Consider the following 19,784-nt stretch of genomic DNA (forward strand, 5'->3'; position numbering starts at 1 on the left):
TAGTGTCCCCCCGTTTTTTTTTTTTTTCGTGGTAGTTACTTGATTTCATTGACTGAGGAAGTTACTCCTACGTGCTTATAGTACTGATGTAAATAATATTTTTTCGCCCGGAAGGCAACGACGTTTTGGCGGCGTAGAGACAACGCAAACTCCCATCTTTCTCGTTCTTCCGCTCCTACACATCTTCCTTTTCGAGTAAATCAGGGATTTACGGCTGAAATCCGTGAAATCCAGGATTATCAGATCCGCGCTTGGCAAGGTTTATCACAAATCTAGGTTAAATACCGCTCTAAATCCTTTACCAGACAGCCCCATAAATTTATTTTCATTTTCATCTACTCAGCGGAATTCACTCAGAACTCGAAAGATTCCCCTTCCCGCCTGCCGCCCAGTGGCAGCAAGGATGCGGAGCAGTCGGAGCTCAACAAGATCGAGTCCCTCTCGATATCTGACGATAAGGGCAAAGAGAAGGTTGACGAGAAGAATGACGGCGATGGGCTCCTGGACAACCCGGAGGATTCAGAGATCAATGCTGTAAGACGAACCCTGATCTCAATATAGCTTCTTTTATTGCTTGAATTTAGTGGTTTGATTCGAACTTACTAGGGTTTAAGCATACTTCTAGGTTACATCTGGGGATGCAGTCTATTCATCAGCTTTAAGTTTTGAAGATCTGAATCTGTCCAAGGAATTGCTTAAGGGAATATATACCGAGATGAGATTTCAGAGCCCTAGCAAGATACAGGCCATAAGCCTTCCAATGATCCTCACCCCACCGTATAAGGATTTAGTTGCTCAGGCTCATAATGGTTCGGGGAAGACTACGTGTTTTGTGCTTGGTATGTTGAGCCGGGTTGATCCCAACAAAAAATTGCCTCAGGCTATGTGTATATGTCCAACGAGGGAACTGGCACATCAGGTTTTGAGTAATAATTGATTTTTGTTTTTGTTTTTGTTTTTCATTCATATTTGAAAGTTTTCTGATTTGTTTGCACTTCTGAGCAGAATCAAACAGTTCTTTTAAAGATGGGAAAGTTCACTGGCATAACATCATTTGCTGATTCAGCTAATTATGTTCCGATATCAAAATTGCCACCTGTGACTGATCAGGTGGTTATTGGCACTCCGGGTACCATCAAGAAGTGGACGTCGGCTAGAAAACTGAGCACCAGAGAAATGAAGATTCTTGTGTTTGATGAGGCAGATCACATGCTAGCTGAGGTATCAATTTCATCCCTTTTTTCATCTCATGACATATTAGCATGTTCATCATTTTGTCTCTTTGATGAGGCTGTTGTAACATTACTTCTTGACCACTTTGTCTCTGGCCCAATGAACTTGTTTATTAGTTTGTAAGGTTGTTTGTTGGACATACTGATTTGAAGTTTTAGGATCTTAAATTGATAGGTGAAAATATCCCTTTTTATAGCTTTTGAATGCATTTTGTAAGAAAAAGTTTTTTGCTAGGATGAGGATTCTTCTTACATTTTAAATTTATGATGTTTTTGATGTGTTTCTATTATTTTTAGTAAATGAAATCTTCTCTTGGTTTTTATTTGATGGTTTTTTCTTCTTTTCCAAGGAACTAACAATTAAAATTTTTAGACCGAAATAGTGGAGCATTACTCACTTTTTTTGGGAGATTAATATCGCTTTCATATGACTTTTTCTTTGGTTTGTTTATAGTTTGGCTATTCCTGTTTACAAGTAAAAAAAATAGAAACAAGAAAAGTACATGGAAAACTATTTGGTAAATGCTTCTATGCAATGTGAGTTGGTTGAATGATCAAAATGATTCTAATTAGTAAGTATAAATATAATTTTATTCTAATGAGAAATGGTTAATTAAATAGTTGATTTGTTAACTAACTAATGTTTAAATGTTAAACATACTTTTTATGTTAATTTTTAATTAATTAATGATATTAATCTCATTGATCATGCTAATTTAGTGCTATAAGAATATATTGATACCTAACCATGTATCTTTATTAATTGTTTGCTTGTTTGTAATAATTTATTATGATTAGACTGGCCTAATTAATCCCCAATTATATTGATTAATTTACTATCTTTATCATAAATTGGTACCTAATTAGTTAAACTATTTATTTTTTTTTGATTGATACAGGATTTAATAATGAATTCTTATGAATTTAATAATTGCATGATAATTACCTTCACTAAGTTATTTAAACTACTCTAATTAATTAAATAATAATTAGAGTTACCCCCCTTTAATCTTAAAACCAAAAAAAAAGAAAAAAAAGAATAGCATTTTTTGTATGAAGCCAATGTAGCTCATGATGTCAAAGAAAATTTTCCTTGGCTTCATATAGCTAGGATTTTAATGGAAACAGCTGACCCTTACAAAACCCCTCGGAAACTGCTTCTGATGTCCGAAATAGTATAATAAGGCTGATAAAAGCATATGCAAACTCGTGCTATAGAACTGCTTTTGATGTATTAAATAGTATTAAGCAGGAAGCAAAAAAAAAAAAATAATAATAATAAAAAAATAAAAAAATGGGGTCCTATATGTTTTTCGGTATATTTCTTTCTAGGAATTCATAATACTTGCCTTGGAACACTGATTTTTAAGAATTATGAAATGCATGTTGTAGAGCTTATGCAACCTATAGGTGAAAGGTGGTATAATCATAACTGCACTTTGTAAGGAATTATACACTTAACTTTTTCTTTCTGGCTTATCAGTGATAGCAGATGCATTCAGCCTATTTTAAGGGATTTTACATACATAAAAAACTAATTATTTTCAATTATGTTTTACTAATAGGCCACTCGATTTTTTAACATAAAAATATCACTTATCCTCTCCATTGTTACGAAATCTGTAAATAATTTCTCTAACCTAAACAAAACAGACTCGTGAGAAATAATTGCTTGATTTGTCTAACACTTCATGCTGCATGTCAATTTAAAAATTATTACAGGAGAAAAATATTATTTATTTCTTATGGGAGTCATTTTACTAATTTCTGCCGATCATTTGAAGCCAGCACTTCATGCTGGAGGTACTGTATGAACTCGCTTTCTGCTCTGCTAAATAAAATGAACAATGATTTAGTTTGCAATTTAAAATTAGAAAAAACAGAAACTTGTACAAAGGTGCTGGTGGCACCTATTGCATCCTTCTCTGTATCTGACCACCTTATTCTAGCTTGCAAGCAGAAAAGAAAGAAATACAAAGATCCCATAACTTGGGGGAAGAAGGACAAGAAGTTGGGAGATAATTATTTTTTAGTTCATTAATTTAAGCTTCAGTGTGGAGAATGGGATGAGAAGAAGCAGTGGTGGAGAAGAGATGGTGGAAGAATAGAGAATGAGTGGTGATAAACTCTAGTAATGGTGGTTAGGAAAAATAATAACTTTTGTGTTATTGAAAAGAAATTGAGTTGCACAGAATGTTGGCCTTTAAAAGAGAAGCATAAAACAAAATTAAGTGTTGTTGAGATGAAAGTGCTTAGGTGGATGAGTGGCTTGACTCTTAGAGACAAAATGCGAAATGAATATATCCATGATAGGGTTGTTGTAGCTCCAATGGCAGGCAAGATTAGAGAGAGTCATCTTAGATGGTTTGGTCACGGTAGATGTTGACCATTTGATGATCATGTTAGGAGAACAGATGTTTTAGATTCCACTTATGTTAAGAAAGGCAAAGCTATACCTAAAAAGACTTGGGCATATTGTATCAAAAATGATCTTAATCTGTTAGAATTAAATGAAAATATGACACTCAATAGTACACAATGAAGAGTAAGGTGAAAGATTAAAATTTATGTGTGTAATCCATCTTTTTTTAATTGTGTTAGTTTTAAACAACCATTTTATACAATTCACATCATTCTATTCTGTACTTCTACTGTCTATATCATTGCATTACAAAGCATAATTAATAATGCCGTGGTCTGACAAAGGAATTGACAAGGAAGCTGCTATTACTGATTTTGTTCTTGTTTTTTTTCTATTTCTTCTTAGCTCATGCTATTTGTTTTATGATTTCTTGAAATTATTTTTGATAATATGGATGATGGAATTCATTAAAACTTATTATGAACTGCGGCCATTCTTGTAAGATTTCACTTATTTATGCTTAAGTTAAATGAGTTCTTTAATTTACATGTATCTAAATGAGTTTACTTGATGTAGGATGGCTTTAGAGATGATTCTTTGAGGATTATGAAGGAGATACAAAGCAGCAGCACTCTGGGCTGCCAGGTATGCTATTCCTATAGTGTTCCTTTCCATGTTTAATCTTCATATGCCAATGGAAGTTGTTTTCCTTGCAACTTGTAGATCTAGTTGACTTGGTCTTGTGAGCAAGTCCATCCATCCCTAGATTTCATTTTTTGTATCTAAAATTGATATATATTTTTTAGTTTAGCAAACTAATATTACTTTCTTTGTTGCTGTTTGGCATTACTGTGTTTTTTAGATGGCCTAGCTAGTTCAGGATTTTATCCTTATTGTGTGAAATTTTTCTATTGCCACACCAAAGTCATCTAAAATTTGGCTTTTGAATTATTTCCAGAAAACCTGAGAAGCATAATTTTGTAACTGCTTGATGATAGACTAGGTTGTATCTACAAACAACATTATAGAATCCTTTTTTCTTCTTAGTGGTTAAGGGAGAACAAATATAATACTTATTTAAATTTATTCAAAATAAGGACAATATAAATAGACTTTATGAAGTAGCAGTGAAAGAAATAAATCTTATACAACCTTAATAAAAATAAACTAATATATAATATTGGATTTAAGACAATATTGGTGTGAGTTGTTTATAGACAAACAAGAATTGAAATAAAGAAGTGCTGGAACCCAAATATGGACAACTGACAACAAAAAATCTCCCTCCTTCCATGCTGGTTGAATGGCCATGGTAAGCACCAAATTTGGATTGGATTTCAGTTGTTTGATTCCCCTTGATTTGTACCAAATTTTAATATAATTTCCAATCCTCTCTTTAACCTGAGTAACAAACTGTTAGCACTGCCGGCTTTGTTAATTAAGCTGTTATAGTTTCTTCTTGAGAGGGCTTTAATTAGGATGTCTGCAATTTGTAAATGGGTCATTGTGCAAATAAGAGAAATAATCCAATGTTCAATTTTTTTCTTCACGAACTAATGATCAATATGCCCATCTTTAATTTTTTCATGTTAAACGGAATTTTTTGCAACCTTGTTGCATCGTGGTTGTATCATAGTAATTTGATGTGCTCATTTTTAGAAATTTCTGGACAAATCTTATGTGCTATAGCTCTAAATTCTACTTTAGCATTGCTCTTGGCAACAAGTTATTTACTTCTCCAGGTTACTAGGTTACTTCATATTAGGGCTATAATCAATCCAAGTTGTGCCGAATATATCATAGTTCTAACTTGGCTTGGTATAATTATAAATTATTTATATTCGGCTTCAATTTGTATTGAGCTTTCATATATTATTCAAGTTTGATTTGTTTAAAATTTTCAATGTTTGAACTTGATTTGTACTTAATTTGTACTTAATTTGTTTATGACAAGTGAACGAGTATTTAAACGATCTAGAAAGTCAAACGAGTATTTATATTTTCGTATAAAAAATTTAATAAATAATTTACTAATCTAATCGCAGCTAATAATTTATTCATTATAATCTCTAAACCTTACATTATCTTTAGCCTTGTTTCTCCTCCATTTTGCCTTAAATCTCTCACTTAGGGGTTGTTTAGTAGAATGATTTGTCTAGTATTTATACATGATTTAACCTTAATCCTACCAAACAACTACAAAATGATAACTTTGAAATCTACAAGAACTTAAATCTTGTTTCTTCTATTTTTTGCCAAAAATCGCTCATTTAGGGGTTGTTTGGCAGTAGGAATTAAGCAACATTAAGTTTAATCCTACCAATGAACAAAAATGACCAAATAAAGTCCTTGAGAATCTTAAATCCCCTTTCTCCTCCATTTTGCCTTAAATCCCGACTATTGTCTAAACAACAAAAATAACAACTTTAAACCATACAGGATCTTAAATCCCATTTATCCTCCTTTTCGTCTTAATTCTCGGATATAGTAAATGAAATTTGAAAGAAGATTTATAAAGTTTAAAGAAGTTGAAGCGCGTAAAGTGGGGTGTGAGGAAGGATGAGAAATATAAGGGTTAATCGGGTAGGATTTAGGAGTAGAGAGGAAATGAGAGATATACTAGAGACCAGAGTTTCAAAGATCCTTGCATGATGCAGTCTCATTGTTGCCTTTGTTGCTTGCACCCCCTAGTGACTCGGGATTTCATATGTTTCAGGTGAAACAGGGAGAGATGAAATTATAAGAGGCTAAAGAGAAAGTGAGGTTTACGGGAGTTCAAAGTTAATTTTAAGGGGCATTCCATAAAAACATGTCTTATGTATTTTCACATCTAACATCAAAATTTTAATAAAATAAAAATATTAATAATTAATCTAAAAATATTATTGATATAATAATATTTTACTATTAAATATATAATTAAATAAATTCTAGATAATTAAATTTTATCTAAATAATATATTTTATATTATATGAGTTATAATCGAGCTTAATATTGAGTATTTAGTAAGTTTCTTATTGAACAACAATCTAGTTTATTTGCGAACATAAATGAATAAGTTCGATTATGTTCACATTTAGTTAATTTAAGTTTTAAGCTTTTAAAAATTATTCAAGTTTGTTTATTTACTAATTTGAACGAACATGATCGAGTCCTAATTGAGTGGAGTTCGAGATTTTCATCGAGTGCTTTGGTTCATTAGGGTGTTACTATGTTACTCTACCTAGCCACAAATTGCCTGAGATAGATTTGCAGTCAGTCGCTCTTCTTGCCCCATTTACGTTTGTGAAAACTTAAATTTTATTCATGTGGTTTTTTTTTTTAAATAATCATTTTTAGGTATCTTTGGCTTCTCATCATAATATCCATGTGATCATAGTGTGGTGATTTATGAATTGTTTGATCAATATATTAAAGAAGGAAATATCAAGTCTAGTACAAGTGAAGCAGGTGAGTTTGCCAACATGTCTTTGAGACTATTATTAACATGAATGTTGCATTTTTCTTATCCTATGTAAATTAGGATCCATGCGAGGATGTATTAGGTTGCATCAAATATTATATTTTCTTTTAAGAGATCAAGAATACACTTATGATGTGGGATATTGATCTATTTATCTATGTGAGATCTAGCAATCTCCATTCTTAGGAAGTTCTTAAGGTTTTGAAGTTTCATGCTAGAAGTTGTTTGATGGTTGCTAACTTATCATTGAGATCTCTTGTAATTACAACATCATCGACATATATGATCAGGTTATCTGGTTTTTCCTTGGAATTTTTCTTAATAAACAAATTATTGTCGGCTCGACATTGACTATACCTATTATTTCTTAAACTCTGAAGTAATATCAAGCTAAGCTAGATGAGTTTGTTTTAAGCTTTACAAGAATTTCTTGACTTTGCAAACTTTGTTAGCAGGGAATTGTGGATGGAACCCAAGAGTTATTTTGATTTATATTTCATTTTTATTATCACCTTTAAGAAAGATATTTTTGCATGGAGTTGATATATTGGCCACGTAAGATTTCTAAGAGATAGAAGTACTAGAATATGGTTAATTTTGGCAATAGGTGCAAACATTTCTTGGAAGTTTATGCCTTATGATTTGGTATATTCTTTTGAAATAAAGATTGACTTTAAATTTTCTAAACTCGTACCTACTTTATATTTGATCGTAAACAGTACAAGTATTTTACAAGTTTTTTCCATGGTGGTAAATAAGTGATTTCTAATATTTTTATTTTCAAGAACTTGAATTTATTCAACTACAACAACTTTCCATTTTGGAATGTTGATGGCCTCATAAATGGATTTGGGAACTTGCTCAAGTAATAGCTTTCCATTTACCTTCAATGATCATTTTTTATGGTGCTTTATTATAATAGCATTAACAGTTATGGATTTCAAAAAGACGTATTTGTTGTCGTTGAAATTTGAGAGAGTTGAAGTATTACTGAGGGATAAGTCACCTTTTTGTAGTTATAAATGATTTTCTAAAAAGAGTTTGAGATCGTCTCATAACTTGAGTACGTTTTTTTGATAACTACCCAAATGCCATTGATAGTAGATTTGAGTAAGAAATTCTCTTTTATCTCAATAGTGAAGAAGCTTATAAGGACATTATCATACTACTTTCAGATCTCAAATTCTCGCTTGCATATGTGTTAATCTTTGCCTTTACCATGTATGAATATTATCACTGATTTTGGCCTTTATAGAAGATTTCGGCCATTGAATTTGTGTCTTGTGATTAGAATAAGATTATTTTCCAGCCTATTGGTTGTTTGAGAGATAATCTCTTCTAGTTTAGTGGTGACACTGGACATGTAAATTTGTCCTCTAGAGTAATTCCCTATTTACTTATGTGGATGGCTTGACCATATGATAGAGCAACCCAAGCTTTGATACCACAGGAAAAGCGATAGAAGATGGAGAAAACAAAACTAGTACTCAACTGAAATTCATTAAAAAATTGTGCAATATAACTAGAATGTAATATCCCAAATCCGGCTATTAGCCTTGAATCAAACCTGACCCTTTATGGAATTGGATGAACTCTCTTGTGTAAGCAACTACAAAACCTCAATCAAACTTGCTCCACGTGATCCTCTCTATTGGCAGTGTCGACTTCTGTGATTATCATAGAAGTCACAGATTACTTGACCAGCTTAAATTGGATTTAACGGAATGAAAGGGCGGGCATCTTGAAGCCCTCCTCAATCTTTCTTATTAGTTGCCAAAAACTTCTTCTCTCTTTTTTGTATCTCTTTCATTGCTGTCTTTAGAGAGCCTCCTCGTACTCTTTCTCGACCTAGCAAACATGAATAATGAGTCTTCTTTTCTACTCTCTTTTTTTCTCCATTTTCTTCATTGTTGTCTCCTCTCTCTACACAACTTTTTTAGGCTTTGTGCCTTTTTTGTTCACTCGAAATAATAAAAAGAGTAGTTTCCTTAAATTTATATTTGATTTTTTTTATTGTTTTCAACCATTTAGACTATATTAGATTAGTTTTGAACTTTAATTAGATGCGTGCAATCATTCTTGTACTTTGACATTAATAAGATTGGGAGAAATTTTTATTTTGTTTGTAGATGTATGTTTAATTTCATATTAATGATGATTAATCTAAGTTGACTTTTACTGTCAAGGTTAAATCTATTTTAGCTAACTATTAATTTTCAGTACCTATCTGTCTTTTTTTAGTGAAATTAATCATGAGTTCATATCAAGACCTTCACATAGAGTTCCATTTGATCTTATCATTTATGAAATGCTTATTAAAAATTTATTATAACTTATAGAAATTGTATGTCTGGTTGTAATTGTGTGTAAATTAGTAAAAACCTTTTAGATATTGAATAATCGGGCTAGCGAGCTTACAGGGTTTTGAATATTTTGAAAATCATTGTATTTTTATGGGTTGTTGTTTATCTTTTCAATTTCATGATTTTTTATTAAAATAAGTATACATATGTATCTAAATATTATTGAAAATGATGATTGATTGATGAGCGATATATAAATGTATAATCATGCTTCTTTTATTGTTTATGATGTATGCCTCGATGAATTATTGTTCATAATTTTGTAATAGGCGTTATTTATTGAGTTTGAGTTGTTATAGTCATTCATTATAAAACCATTTAATATTATTTATTAGGTTATTTGGTGGACCGTTATTACAGGAGCAGATTTCTTAACTACAGTATTTCATATGATATTTAAGTATATGTTGAAATTTAAATTGCACTTTTGTTGGATTTGAATAGCGTTGTTTTGTAGTTTTTTAAGCTATTTTCATTAGCTATTATTCTTGGTTTTTTTATATCTATTCCCCATTATATCTCCATTATAAATATTAAACAATATCTACTACATAGAGCAGTAATTGTGTATTAATGCATGATTAAAGACCTGTAAAACATCAAGAACATAGTATGAATATTAAGGATAACGCTTTTAATGAAAAAAGTTATACCTATCTTCGATAAATAAATGTTACTCACCTTTTAGGAGCAGTATGAAACTCTAAACCCTTTTTGCCTTTTGGTTCCCTTTTGGCTTCTTATTTGCCTGAACTAAATATTTCTTGTCCCTCTGTTGCTAATCTTCATCAGGTACTACTGTTTTCTGCCACATTTAATGATGTTGTCAAGGCATTTGTATCAAGGGTTGTTAAGGACGGAAATCAGATCTTTGTCAAGAAAGAAGAACTCACACTTGATAAAGTGAAGCAATATAAGGTTAACTGTCCTGATGAGCTCGCCAAAATTGAAGTCATAAAAGATAAGATTTTTGAATTTGGGCAAAAGGTGGGACAAACTATAATATTTGTGCAAACAAGGAATAGTGCCAGAATGTTACATCAGACATTATCTAAAGATGGTTATGAGTGTACGGCAGTCCAAGGCGCCTTGAAGCAAGAAGATAGGGACAAGATTATCAAGGAATTCAAAGATGGAATAACAAAAGTCCTTATTACAACAGATCTCCTTGCTCGAGGTTTTGATCAGTCACAGGTATCTATCTCATGCACTTGTTAAAAACAATCTTGTTAATTTTGTACGGTTATTTTATGAGGCTTGTTGTCTACTCCAGGTTAATTTGGTTATCAATTTTGATCTCCCTGTTAAGCATGATTTCCCATCAGAGCCTGATCACGAAGTTTATTTGCATAGAATTGGCAGAACTGGAAGATTTGGTCGCAAAGGTGATTTTTGTACCATGCTTCCTCATTAGTGCTTGTTCTATTGCTTTGTTTGAAACTTAGTTGCTCGCATCCTGTGAATTGAATATAGTCTTTTATTTTTTTAACTGATGATTTCATTTTGTTGCCGTCAAACGGTTATTCCTAAGTTCCTAAGTTCAAGTCAAGCCTACCTTCTTCCTTTATTCTTGATGTGCAAATATTACAATGCATGTCTAGTACATTAGGTTTATAATGAATCATACATTATAATCTATAGATTTTGGCTGAAGGTTCTTAATCCGAAATGAGCATCGTTGCAACTTAACTAAATTAAAATTAGAACTTTTAGAAATACCTCACTATAAGGCCAGTTAAATAAAATATAGATGTGCATCAGTTAAAAAATATGGATACAACGCAAAATTTTTTAATTTGACTACTGTAACTTTAAGCTTCACATTAATTCTCTTTAGCTTGAAAGAATTCAGCTCCAATTAGTTTCGTTATTTATGGACTAAGAGTTCTTGAATATGATAAGGTACTGCCATTGTAGTTCCTTTATAAATACCCAATTTAGGAAGTTGGGTTTGATATTCTACTTTTGGTAACAAACTCAATTGGTTTTAGTGATTTTCATTTTTCTGACTATAGATCAAAGAGCTATTTTTATCATTTCTTTAGGACTGTAGAAGTATTGATGGAACCATGGATATGAAGCTAGTTGACGGAGTGAAGGAGAGATTATGCATTAGGTTGTGGTTTTTTTTTTTTCTTTCCTTACATTGGGCTGTGGTTCATTAAATTACCCTCATTAAAATTGATTAATGGCAAAATCCGTCTAGCTTTATCCATTATAGCGCATTATAGCAAACTTCCTTGGATGTACTTGAGAGAATCTCTGTTTGAGACTTTGAGTTTAGGTGAGGCTTCACCATGCTACCTCCCTGTTGTCAGGATAATACCTTCTATTTACATTTGCTGTAGACTTTTTGATGTAATGTTGATGTAGTGTGAAACATCTATTGAGTTCTCAGTCATAATTCATCCTGCTTATCAATTTAATCTTTTTTTTAATTATCATTTCATGTAGCTGTTTTTTGGCAACACATGAATATAGCAATATTATTTAGATATTTTATTTATGCAATTATCCTTATTTTTTATTTTGTTATTTGTTAGCAGTAAGATGTACGTCTGTTTTTATTTTTAAAATAACTTTTATATATTATTGTTTGTAGGGTTAAAATGTCCATAAATTTATGACTACTTACATTTTTGTCCTGAAGTTCTTAAGTGTAAATGGTTAATTATGAAATAAGTAGCTAGCTTTCTTTAGGAATTTTCTTAATCAATGATGACGATACTTTGTTTTGTCTATGAAACTTTCTAAATTGTCCAAATGATAAATGGACATCAAACCTTTGGAGTAGTTTGATAACAAACCATTACAATGAATCTTAATTAATGATCAAGAGAATGCTAAATGAACAGAGAAGTATTTTTGTAATATTTATGAGCAAAAGAGATATTTAGGATTGATGCTTTTATAGAGGAATAATGCTTATGAGCAATATAATGTAAGTATGAACATGTTAATGGAATATTAGCTTAAAATTATGCTATAATAGAATAATAAATTTAGATCTATGCAGTAAGATTTCTTATAGAGCCATATTTTGTGCTATAAAGTAATTGTTGATAAATTATTTAGAATAAAGAAGGATCTAAAAAATAATTTGTTGTGGTAAAAGGTCATAAGAGCATCTAAATTCACTAGTGCTTACTAATCATCTACCAAAACGATTAAAACTTAGTTCAATCAATAAGTTGGCGAAGGAATAAATTATTGATTAATTCAACTTAATGATGCCACCTGAATTATCTTTCAAGGATACTAAAAACACTCATCTAAGATGATGCATGACTGATAATCTAAAATCATAAAGTAATAAATTCGCAAGTAACAAATTCTATGGATTAAGTCTCACTGAATAAGATATAAATGTGAAATTTTAAAAGGGAGCATATTAAATGGATAAATAAGTAGTTGAGCTTCTAATAAATTAAATTTATAGTGGAGCATAACCACAATTAGGACACATTATTGTTTTTGTTTTTTTTAAACGCAAAAGAAATCTACATTTTCCTTCACTTTAATTTTTATTCTGAAATTCAAACTTAATTTGTGTTTCAATAATTTTATAATTAAGACACATTAAAATCATGTTTTTCAATAATATTTTTTATTTATATGGAATCACTAATCGTTCACTGATTAAAATTAAAAAAAAATTTAATATTTAAAATATTTATGAGTTATTAACTTAAATTATTAATTTCATAATAATTTTTTAGGGTACAAATGATTAGTAAAAAACTTTAATAAAATAATTTACTAATCATTAGTAAAATCTTATTGCAAAATTAGTAAATATTAAAAAAATTATTAGAAATTATCTTTGAAAATGACTTATTTAATTAAATTATAGATTAACATTACAAATTACTAATTGCTCATTAAAATACTAAATAAATTAAACTTATAGTGGACAATTTAACATATAAATTAATTTGCAAGTTAAGTTAATATCATATGTAATATGTCGTAGAGAAACATATGTATTTTGTTATTTGATATAAATATTAGCTTTTTAGTTTTACTGTTTGTAAATATTTCTGTACATTTTATTTTGTTTAAGGTATTTTTTGTAAGTTTAAGATATACATGATCCATGTATATCTTTTTAAATTTAACACATAATATATCAATTTAATTTATTAATATTTATTCCTTTTAATATTGTATAAGTTTGATGATTAAGTATGATCTGCAGCCCGAAACATTCCTTATTTATTTCTTATTAATTTAATTCTATATTTGCTTACTCGTCCCACTCTTGGTTTGGCTTTGCCATAAAACTGCTCATCTCTCCTTGCTGTTCTCCTATGATTCTGCATTCTAGACGTTTCAACATAAAATTCTTTTTAAAAAGTATTTTTTCTGTAAAATTTGTAACTCATAGCTTCCTTAATCACGAAGCTTATGCCATTTAAAATTTTCATTTGTCTCAAAATATCCTTTAATTTCTCATGATTAAAATTTGACCTATGAATTTTGATATTTAAAGCTAAGAAAATCAGTAAGTCAAATTTTAATCACGAGCAACATATAAGAAATTTGTTGCATTTACATACATATCACACAATTCTTATGTATTTTGAGATCTCCACATAAACTTTCATACTTAAACACACAACACTCAAAACTTTAGTATCACATAAAAATAACACCGTTGCCACTTTTTAAAAGTGAATTACACCTTTTCATGCATAGTTTTGAAGTACCAAAGTGCTCTGTATGCAAATATGAAAGTTTAGTAGTGAGATATGTAACATAAGAATTGTGTGCTACGTCTGTAAATTTCCCTATAGTTAACATAAGAATTGTGTGCTATGTCTGTAAATTTCCCTATAGTTTTTTATTTATTTAAACATATAACGTCTAATGTACAAGGTAGAGTTTTGGATCTCATAATCATGAATGATGTTTATTATCATGTGGTAGGGTTCATAAAATCAAATAAAAAAATTATTTGTAAACAGGTGATAATTGCATTCAAATGTTAAAACATTTATTTGCATGCATAAACTGCATTTATTCTTCATAAAGGATTCATCTGGCGTATATCATTCTCTTTGTACACATGTGTATGTATGTATTCTGCTCTAGCCAAATATTGCATAGGGCTTATTACGTAATAATAGATTATAATACACAAAAGCACATATTATATGATTTTTTTATTATTATAAAAGTATTATTAATGATTGTAATATGATCAACCTTAGTTACCTATAAATATAATTCATTGTTTGTATAAGTAATGGATATATTTCTATAGTAAGATTAATGTATATGAGTTCTCTGGTAATTTGTGCAACAGATAACTTGCAAGGCTAATTACCGCATATCAAAATATCATTTGAAATACCATAAGTAAATAATTACATGTCTTGAAAATTATCTACCCAATAAAGATGAATTTGATGATGATGAGAGGAGAGGAAGAGGGAGGAAAGAAAATGAAAGGCAAGTTTTTCTTCTCCTTTCTTTCCCTCAAATGTCCATGCCGAAGCCATTGAAGCCTCTAAAGGCATCAGTTACGTGACCTTGGGTTCTCCTTGCTCACACTCGCAAATTTTATTAGACCTCCAGTCCTGCTCTCGCTCCCTTGTGTCTTTTGCTCTTATATTTTCCCAGGGCATATACATAAATACCGCACAATTCTTATCTTTATGTATTTACATGTCTAACACCTAAATATTCATATTTACATGCATATCACTCAATTCTTCAACACCACCTAAAAAATATCACAATCATTATCTTTTAAGAAGTGAAATGCACCAATTCATGAATATGTTTACGGCACCAAGATGTTATGGGTGTAAATATTAAACTTTTGGTGTTAGATATCTAAAACATAAGAATTGTGTGATATGTATGTAAAATTCCCCCTTTTTCTTTTTGAGCTATTAAAATTGGGACTTGGAGTATGTTTTATGATCGATCTTCTTAGGCCATGACAATATGGCTTTTGTTTGAAAGCATTAAGATTTTTACGTTATTTTATTTCATCTTTACTCCATTGTTCTTTTGAATAATTGTTTCATCTGTTGTTGTCGTGGCAATATAAGTTTTTTGTTGTCGTCTTGCTTTGGTTTGTTATAGAAAGTGTGACATCTTAAATTGTTGGGAAACAGGTGCTGCATTCAACTTGCTGTGCTCAGATAGGGATCGGATGCTTGTACAGAAGATTGAGCGCCATTTTAATCACATTATACCCGAGGTAATATTTTTTGTTTCTTGACACGCTTTGTGACCATTGAACTGCACTTACCTATGTTTTTCTTAGCTGTCAACTTCTGCTGCACTTTCCAGGTAGAAGATTGGCAAAGCGATGAAGCTTTTGAAAAAGCTCTCAAAGATGCTGGCTTGCTGTAGATTTTCTGTTGAAGTGCCACTCTGCTCCCACTGGAATGCTCCATAATTTTTTGGCCGATATTTACTACAGAGAATTGTTTGTTTTATATTGAGCTTTGTCTAGATTTTTGAAACTATGTGGGGGTTAATCATGGGTGGAAACACCTTATAGTGAGGGGGTGAGCATTTGCCCACTCTCAATTTATGATTCTTCCAATCATCATTAAAAATTACACAACTTAACCACTTTTCTATATGTAGTGTTGTAAAATTTTACATTCTTATCTATTAATATTTACCTTTCATAAATTTGATAATATTATTTTATTATTTATTGATTCTTTTTTTGGAAACACTAATTATATATATATATAATAATTATTATTAAATTTGTTTATTATTTAATTAATATATTAATGAATACTTGAAATTTTGCCTTCTATTAAGATAACGGATTGTTTCTGCTCTTGGGGACTATAACAACTGTGGAGGAGTCAACAATTTGCACCTGTGCTGGGTTTGGGGAGCGCAATGTCACGGACAAATAGTCCCACATCAGCTAGGTGTAGGGCCGAAAAGCAGTATTTAAGTCCTGGGCTGCCCACCACCCACAAGGGCTCTTTTGGGAGGTGACAAGTGGTATCAGAGCAGATTACTGCCTGCCAGGTGTGTGGACTCTCCATGGTCCAGTGGGACCCTCGGTGGAGCCGATCCGTGACGAGGGCGTCACGTGATTGGGTGGAGGAGAATGTCACGGACAAATAGTCCCACATCAGCTAGGTCTAGGGCCGAAAAGCAGTATTTAAGTCCTGGGCTGCCCACCACCCACAAGGGCTCTTTTGGGAGGTGACAGCAAGCTATGGTTGATTTGCTGGTTGATCGTTCTGTTGCGTAAGAGTGCCAAATTGAACTTGGAATGAGTTTGTTATTTTAAGCTGTTTTTTTAAATGCAGATCAGTTTAATGTTTCGTCTTTAGATGAGATTTTACTGGCACCATTTTGGGCACCTTTTGAAATTTACGAAGGGGTTGTTTGGTTGGTTTAATATTAATTGTATTGTATTTGGAAAACTTGTATTTTGTTTCTTCTGTTTGGCTGAAAGCATATTGAATGCACTGCAATATTCCACGATTCTTGAATCCATTAAAGCTATTTTTCTGAGTGATTTTCAAACTTGCTTGATTTGAGCGGATTTCAAATTCGTTGAATACTAGATGTGTGCTCTCCCGTGATTACCCTGTCTTTGCAACTCCAACCCCACGAAAGCTTCTTGTGAAATCATTTCTCGCGGAAGCCTTTTCTCGTAAAATCTTCTCCTAAGGTACCTGATCTGAGAAGTGCAGGAGGACGAAGATGAAGTTGGTGTGCTGCTCTTCTCCATTTCCTTTCCAAAGTCAAATCAATTTAGCCACAAGTAAGAAAAAATTCCTTCATAATCTCTTCCTCATTGTCTCCTGCCAGCATGCAAGATCCGATTCCTAGCAGCTTCCGGGTTTTGTTTTTTCCCAAACTCTGAAATCTGTTTGTTGTGCTAGCGAATGCTCTCCTGCGACCTTGATCAAGTTTACATCATCAGAAATCTTCTCTATTCTGCTCGCCAAAGCCTCTCCTGTAATTTAGAACTAATTTGACGTCACCTGTGATAATCAATTGCCGCCGATATGACTGTAAATTTATTTTGTCATTCCTCTCTCTTCTTCTTCTCTGTTAAGTCCATAAAAATATCATCTATGGTGGTTTAATGCAGATATTTCAAAAATCTCAACATCTCTGACTTGCTAGGTCCTGAATCATGGGTGCCTGTGAGGTATCACTTTTGCTGGCCAGCAGAGCTGGCACTGGGAAGGGAAGGCAAGGAGTTTGCGGCCGGTGGAACCAATAAGCGAAAGACAAACATGGATTGATCGATGTTGATTATTAATTTGATGGTTAATGTTGTTGATTTATGGTGGCTAGTTGTGTCTTGTTAGGTCAGATCAAGTGAAGAGTTTAAGATGTATGATAACTGATAAGTGTATTTAAGAGGAGAAGAAGAATTAGAAGAATACAGAAAAAGGGATACAGAAAAAAGAGAAGGGAGACAACTATGACTTGTTAGGAAAGATGGAAAAGGTATTTCCCTGAACCTCTTTCTCCATGTCTGTTTAGAAGATTGTTTTGGAGAGGAATATGAGGAGGCAGCTTTCCATGGCTTATCTCTAGTTTGAAGCCTTCTTTCGGTTTCGGTTCGGTTTCGGTCTTGGATGGGACCTTATGGGCTGTGGAAGGAAGCCGGTGTGAAGGAAGTTGGACTAGGAGTTATTGGGGATGTAAGCTTGTACTGAAATCTTCTTTTACTCTTTTCATTCTTTCAGTCCCTTATTACCATTCCTGTGGTGTTTGCCTGCATTATCAAAGTAAAATCATTTCTCTATTTGCTTGTTTAATTTGCAGTGACCGAGATGCAGTTTTGTACAATCCACCCAAAAATTTTTAACATCGCTTCAGCTATTGAAGTTTATTTTGTCACAGGTTCATATGTTACCCATGAGATAAATCACTTCATCTTTTTCTTTCCGGATTCGAAGCCTGTTTTGTCGTTCAAGTCTGGATGTGTTTATTTGATGCAGTGTAGCCTGGCTCTGGCTTCCAAATCCTCCTGCCTCACCTTTCTCATGTCTTCTCTGTATATGACAATGACAACCTTTTGTGCATTTCCGTTGATTCTGTAACGCTTATGAGTTTGGACACGAATGTGCGTTCCTGATTGTAATATCTGATGAAGGTAAGTTTGTTTTGTTTTCTGTACTCCATATGTATCTGACTACTGCTAACAAGAATTTTTTCAAGCCTAAGCTATGAAGTGCCTTCCCAATCCAAGTAGTTTTTTGTAAGGTTAAACTGAGTAACTTGTGTATGTATTGATGAGGAGATTGGCAAACTGCTTAGCTATGTAGTTATAATTGGATGGATAAAGATACGGGAGAAGATAAGATTTGATGTGGCCATTGCTCCCAAAGTCCATTACTATGATGGATTTGTACAAGTAATTGCTCATCTTCTCTCAGCTTATATAAGCTTTTTAACAAGTGATCCAGGGCATCTCCCATGTACGCGGGATGTGCAATTCTCACTCCTATGGGTTGTGAGATAGTAAAGAATCGAAGGGAGTCGTTTCGCCATGCCTTGCGTGTGCCGGTTCAGTCCAGTGAACCAGAGGGGTCGATTGATTCTTCCTTACTGTGGGATTGTCGCCTAAATTACCTATAAGTGTCTTGTTTCCCGTTTTAAATAACTTCTGCGTGGATTTTCTATTGAGACAATCATCAATGCCTACAAGTTTTCACTTTCAGTACTGTATCTAAGGGCGAGTGGTGTTCTAATTGTATCTCGTTTTGAGAATATGATAGAGAGAGAAAGAGATGAACACTTGAATCCCTTCCGTAGGATGATATCAGCAGAGGAAAAGACGTCACAATGCTTTATAAGCGGAGGTTGAGAGAAGAAGTGTCTGTTGGAGAATACAGAGATTTAAGAGTGAAAGTGGATATACTAGATTTCAAGAGGACAATGAATCCGGATGACTTTATAGAGTGGCTGGAGACAGTCAAAAGAATTTTTTAATATAAGGATTTGTCAAATGATAAAAAAGTGAAGCTTGCTGCTATCAAGCTGGCGAAGGGTGCCTCATTGTGGTGGGAGAACTTGAAGAGAGAGTGAAATAGAGAATGGCGAATCAAGCTTACTACACGAGAGAAAATGGAGTTGTAGCGATGGTATCTACCGCCTTACTACAGTCAGAACCTTTCATTGAGGCTCCACCAACTGCAAACTTCAAATTAAAATTAAGATTTTTAATTAAAAAGCAAACAGAATTATGATTATTTTATCAGAAGCGGAGCAATGAAAGATGCTCAAATGGAATCTTCCTATTTTCAATATATCTTTTTTTTTTTTTTGTAAAAAGTGTTTCTTATCATAAAAATTAGTTATATATATATATATATATATATATATATTTATATATTTATATATA

General features: G+C 32.2%; 1 protein-coding gene across 1 annotated transcript; it reads left to right on the forward strand.

Annotated features, from left to right (window-relative positions):
- Positions 1 to 377: 377 nt before the first annotated feature.
- LOC110023037 (DEAD-box ATP-dependent RNA helicase 38-like) lies at positions 378 to 15,909 on the forward strand. The gene is made up of 8 exons (XM_020722248.1): positions 378 to 534; positions 626 to 919; positions 1,006 to 1,221; positions 4,171 to 4,239; positions 10,214 to 10,615; positions 10,695 to 10,806; positions 15,550 to 15,635; positions 15,728 to 15,909. The coding sequence occupies exons 2-8, from the start codon at positions 716 to 718 to the stop codon at positions 15,788 to 15,790; spliced, it is 1,152 nt and encodes a 383-aa protein (XP_020577907.1). The 5' UTR covers positions 378 to 534; positions 626 to 715; the 3' UTR covers positions 15,791 to 15,909.
- Positions 15,910 to 19,784: the final 3,875 nt, after the last annotated feature.

The sequence above is a fragment of the Phalaenopsis equestris genome, unplaced genomic scaffold (genome assembly GCF_001263595.1).
Source record: "Phalaenopsis equestris unplaced genomic scaffold, ASM126359v1 Scaffold000206, whole genome shotgun sequence".
NCBI classification, from domain to species: domain Eukaryota; kingdom Viridiplantae; phylum Streptophyta; class Magnoliopsida; order Asparagales; family Orchidaceae; genus Phalaenopsis; species Phalaenopsis equestris.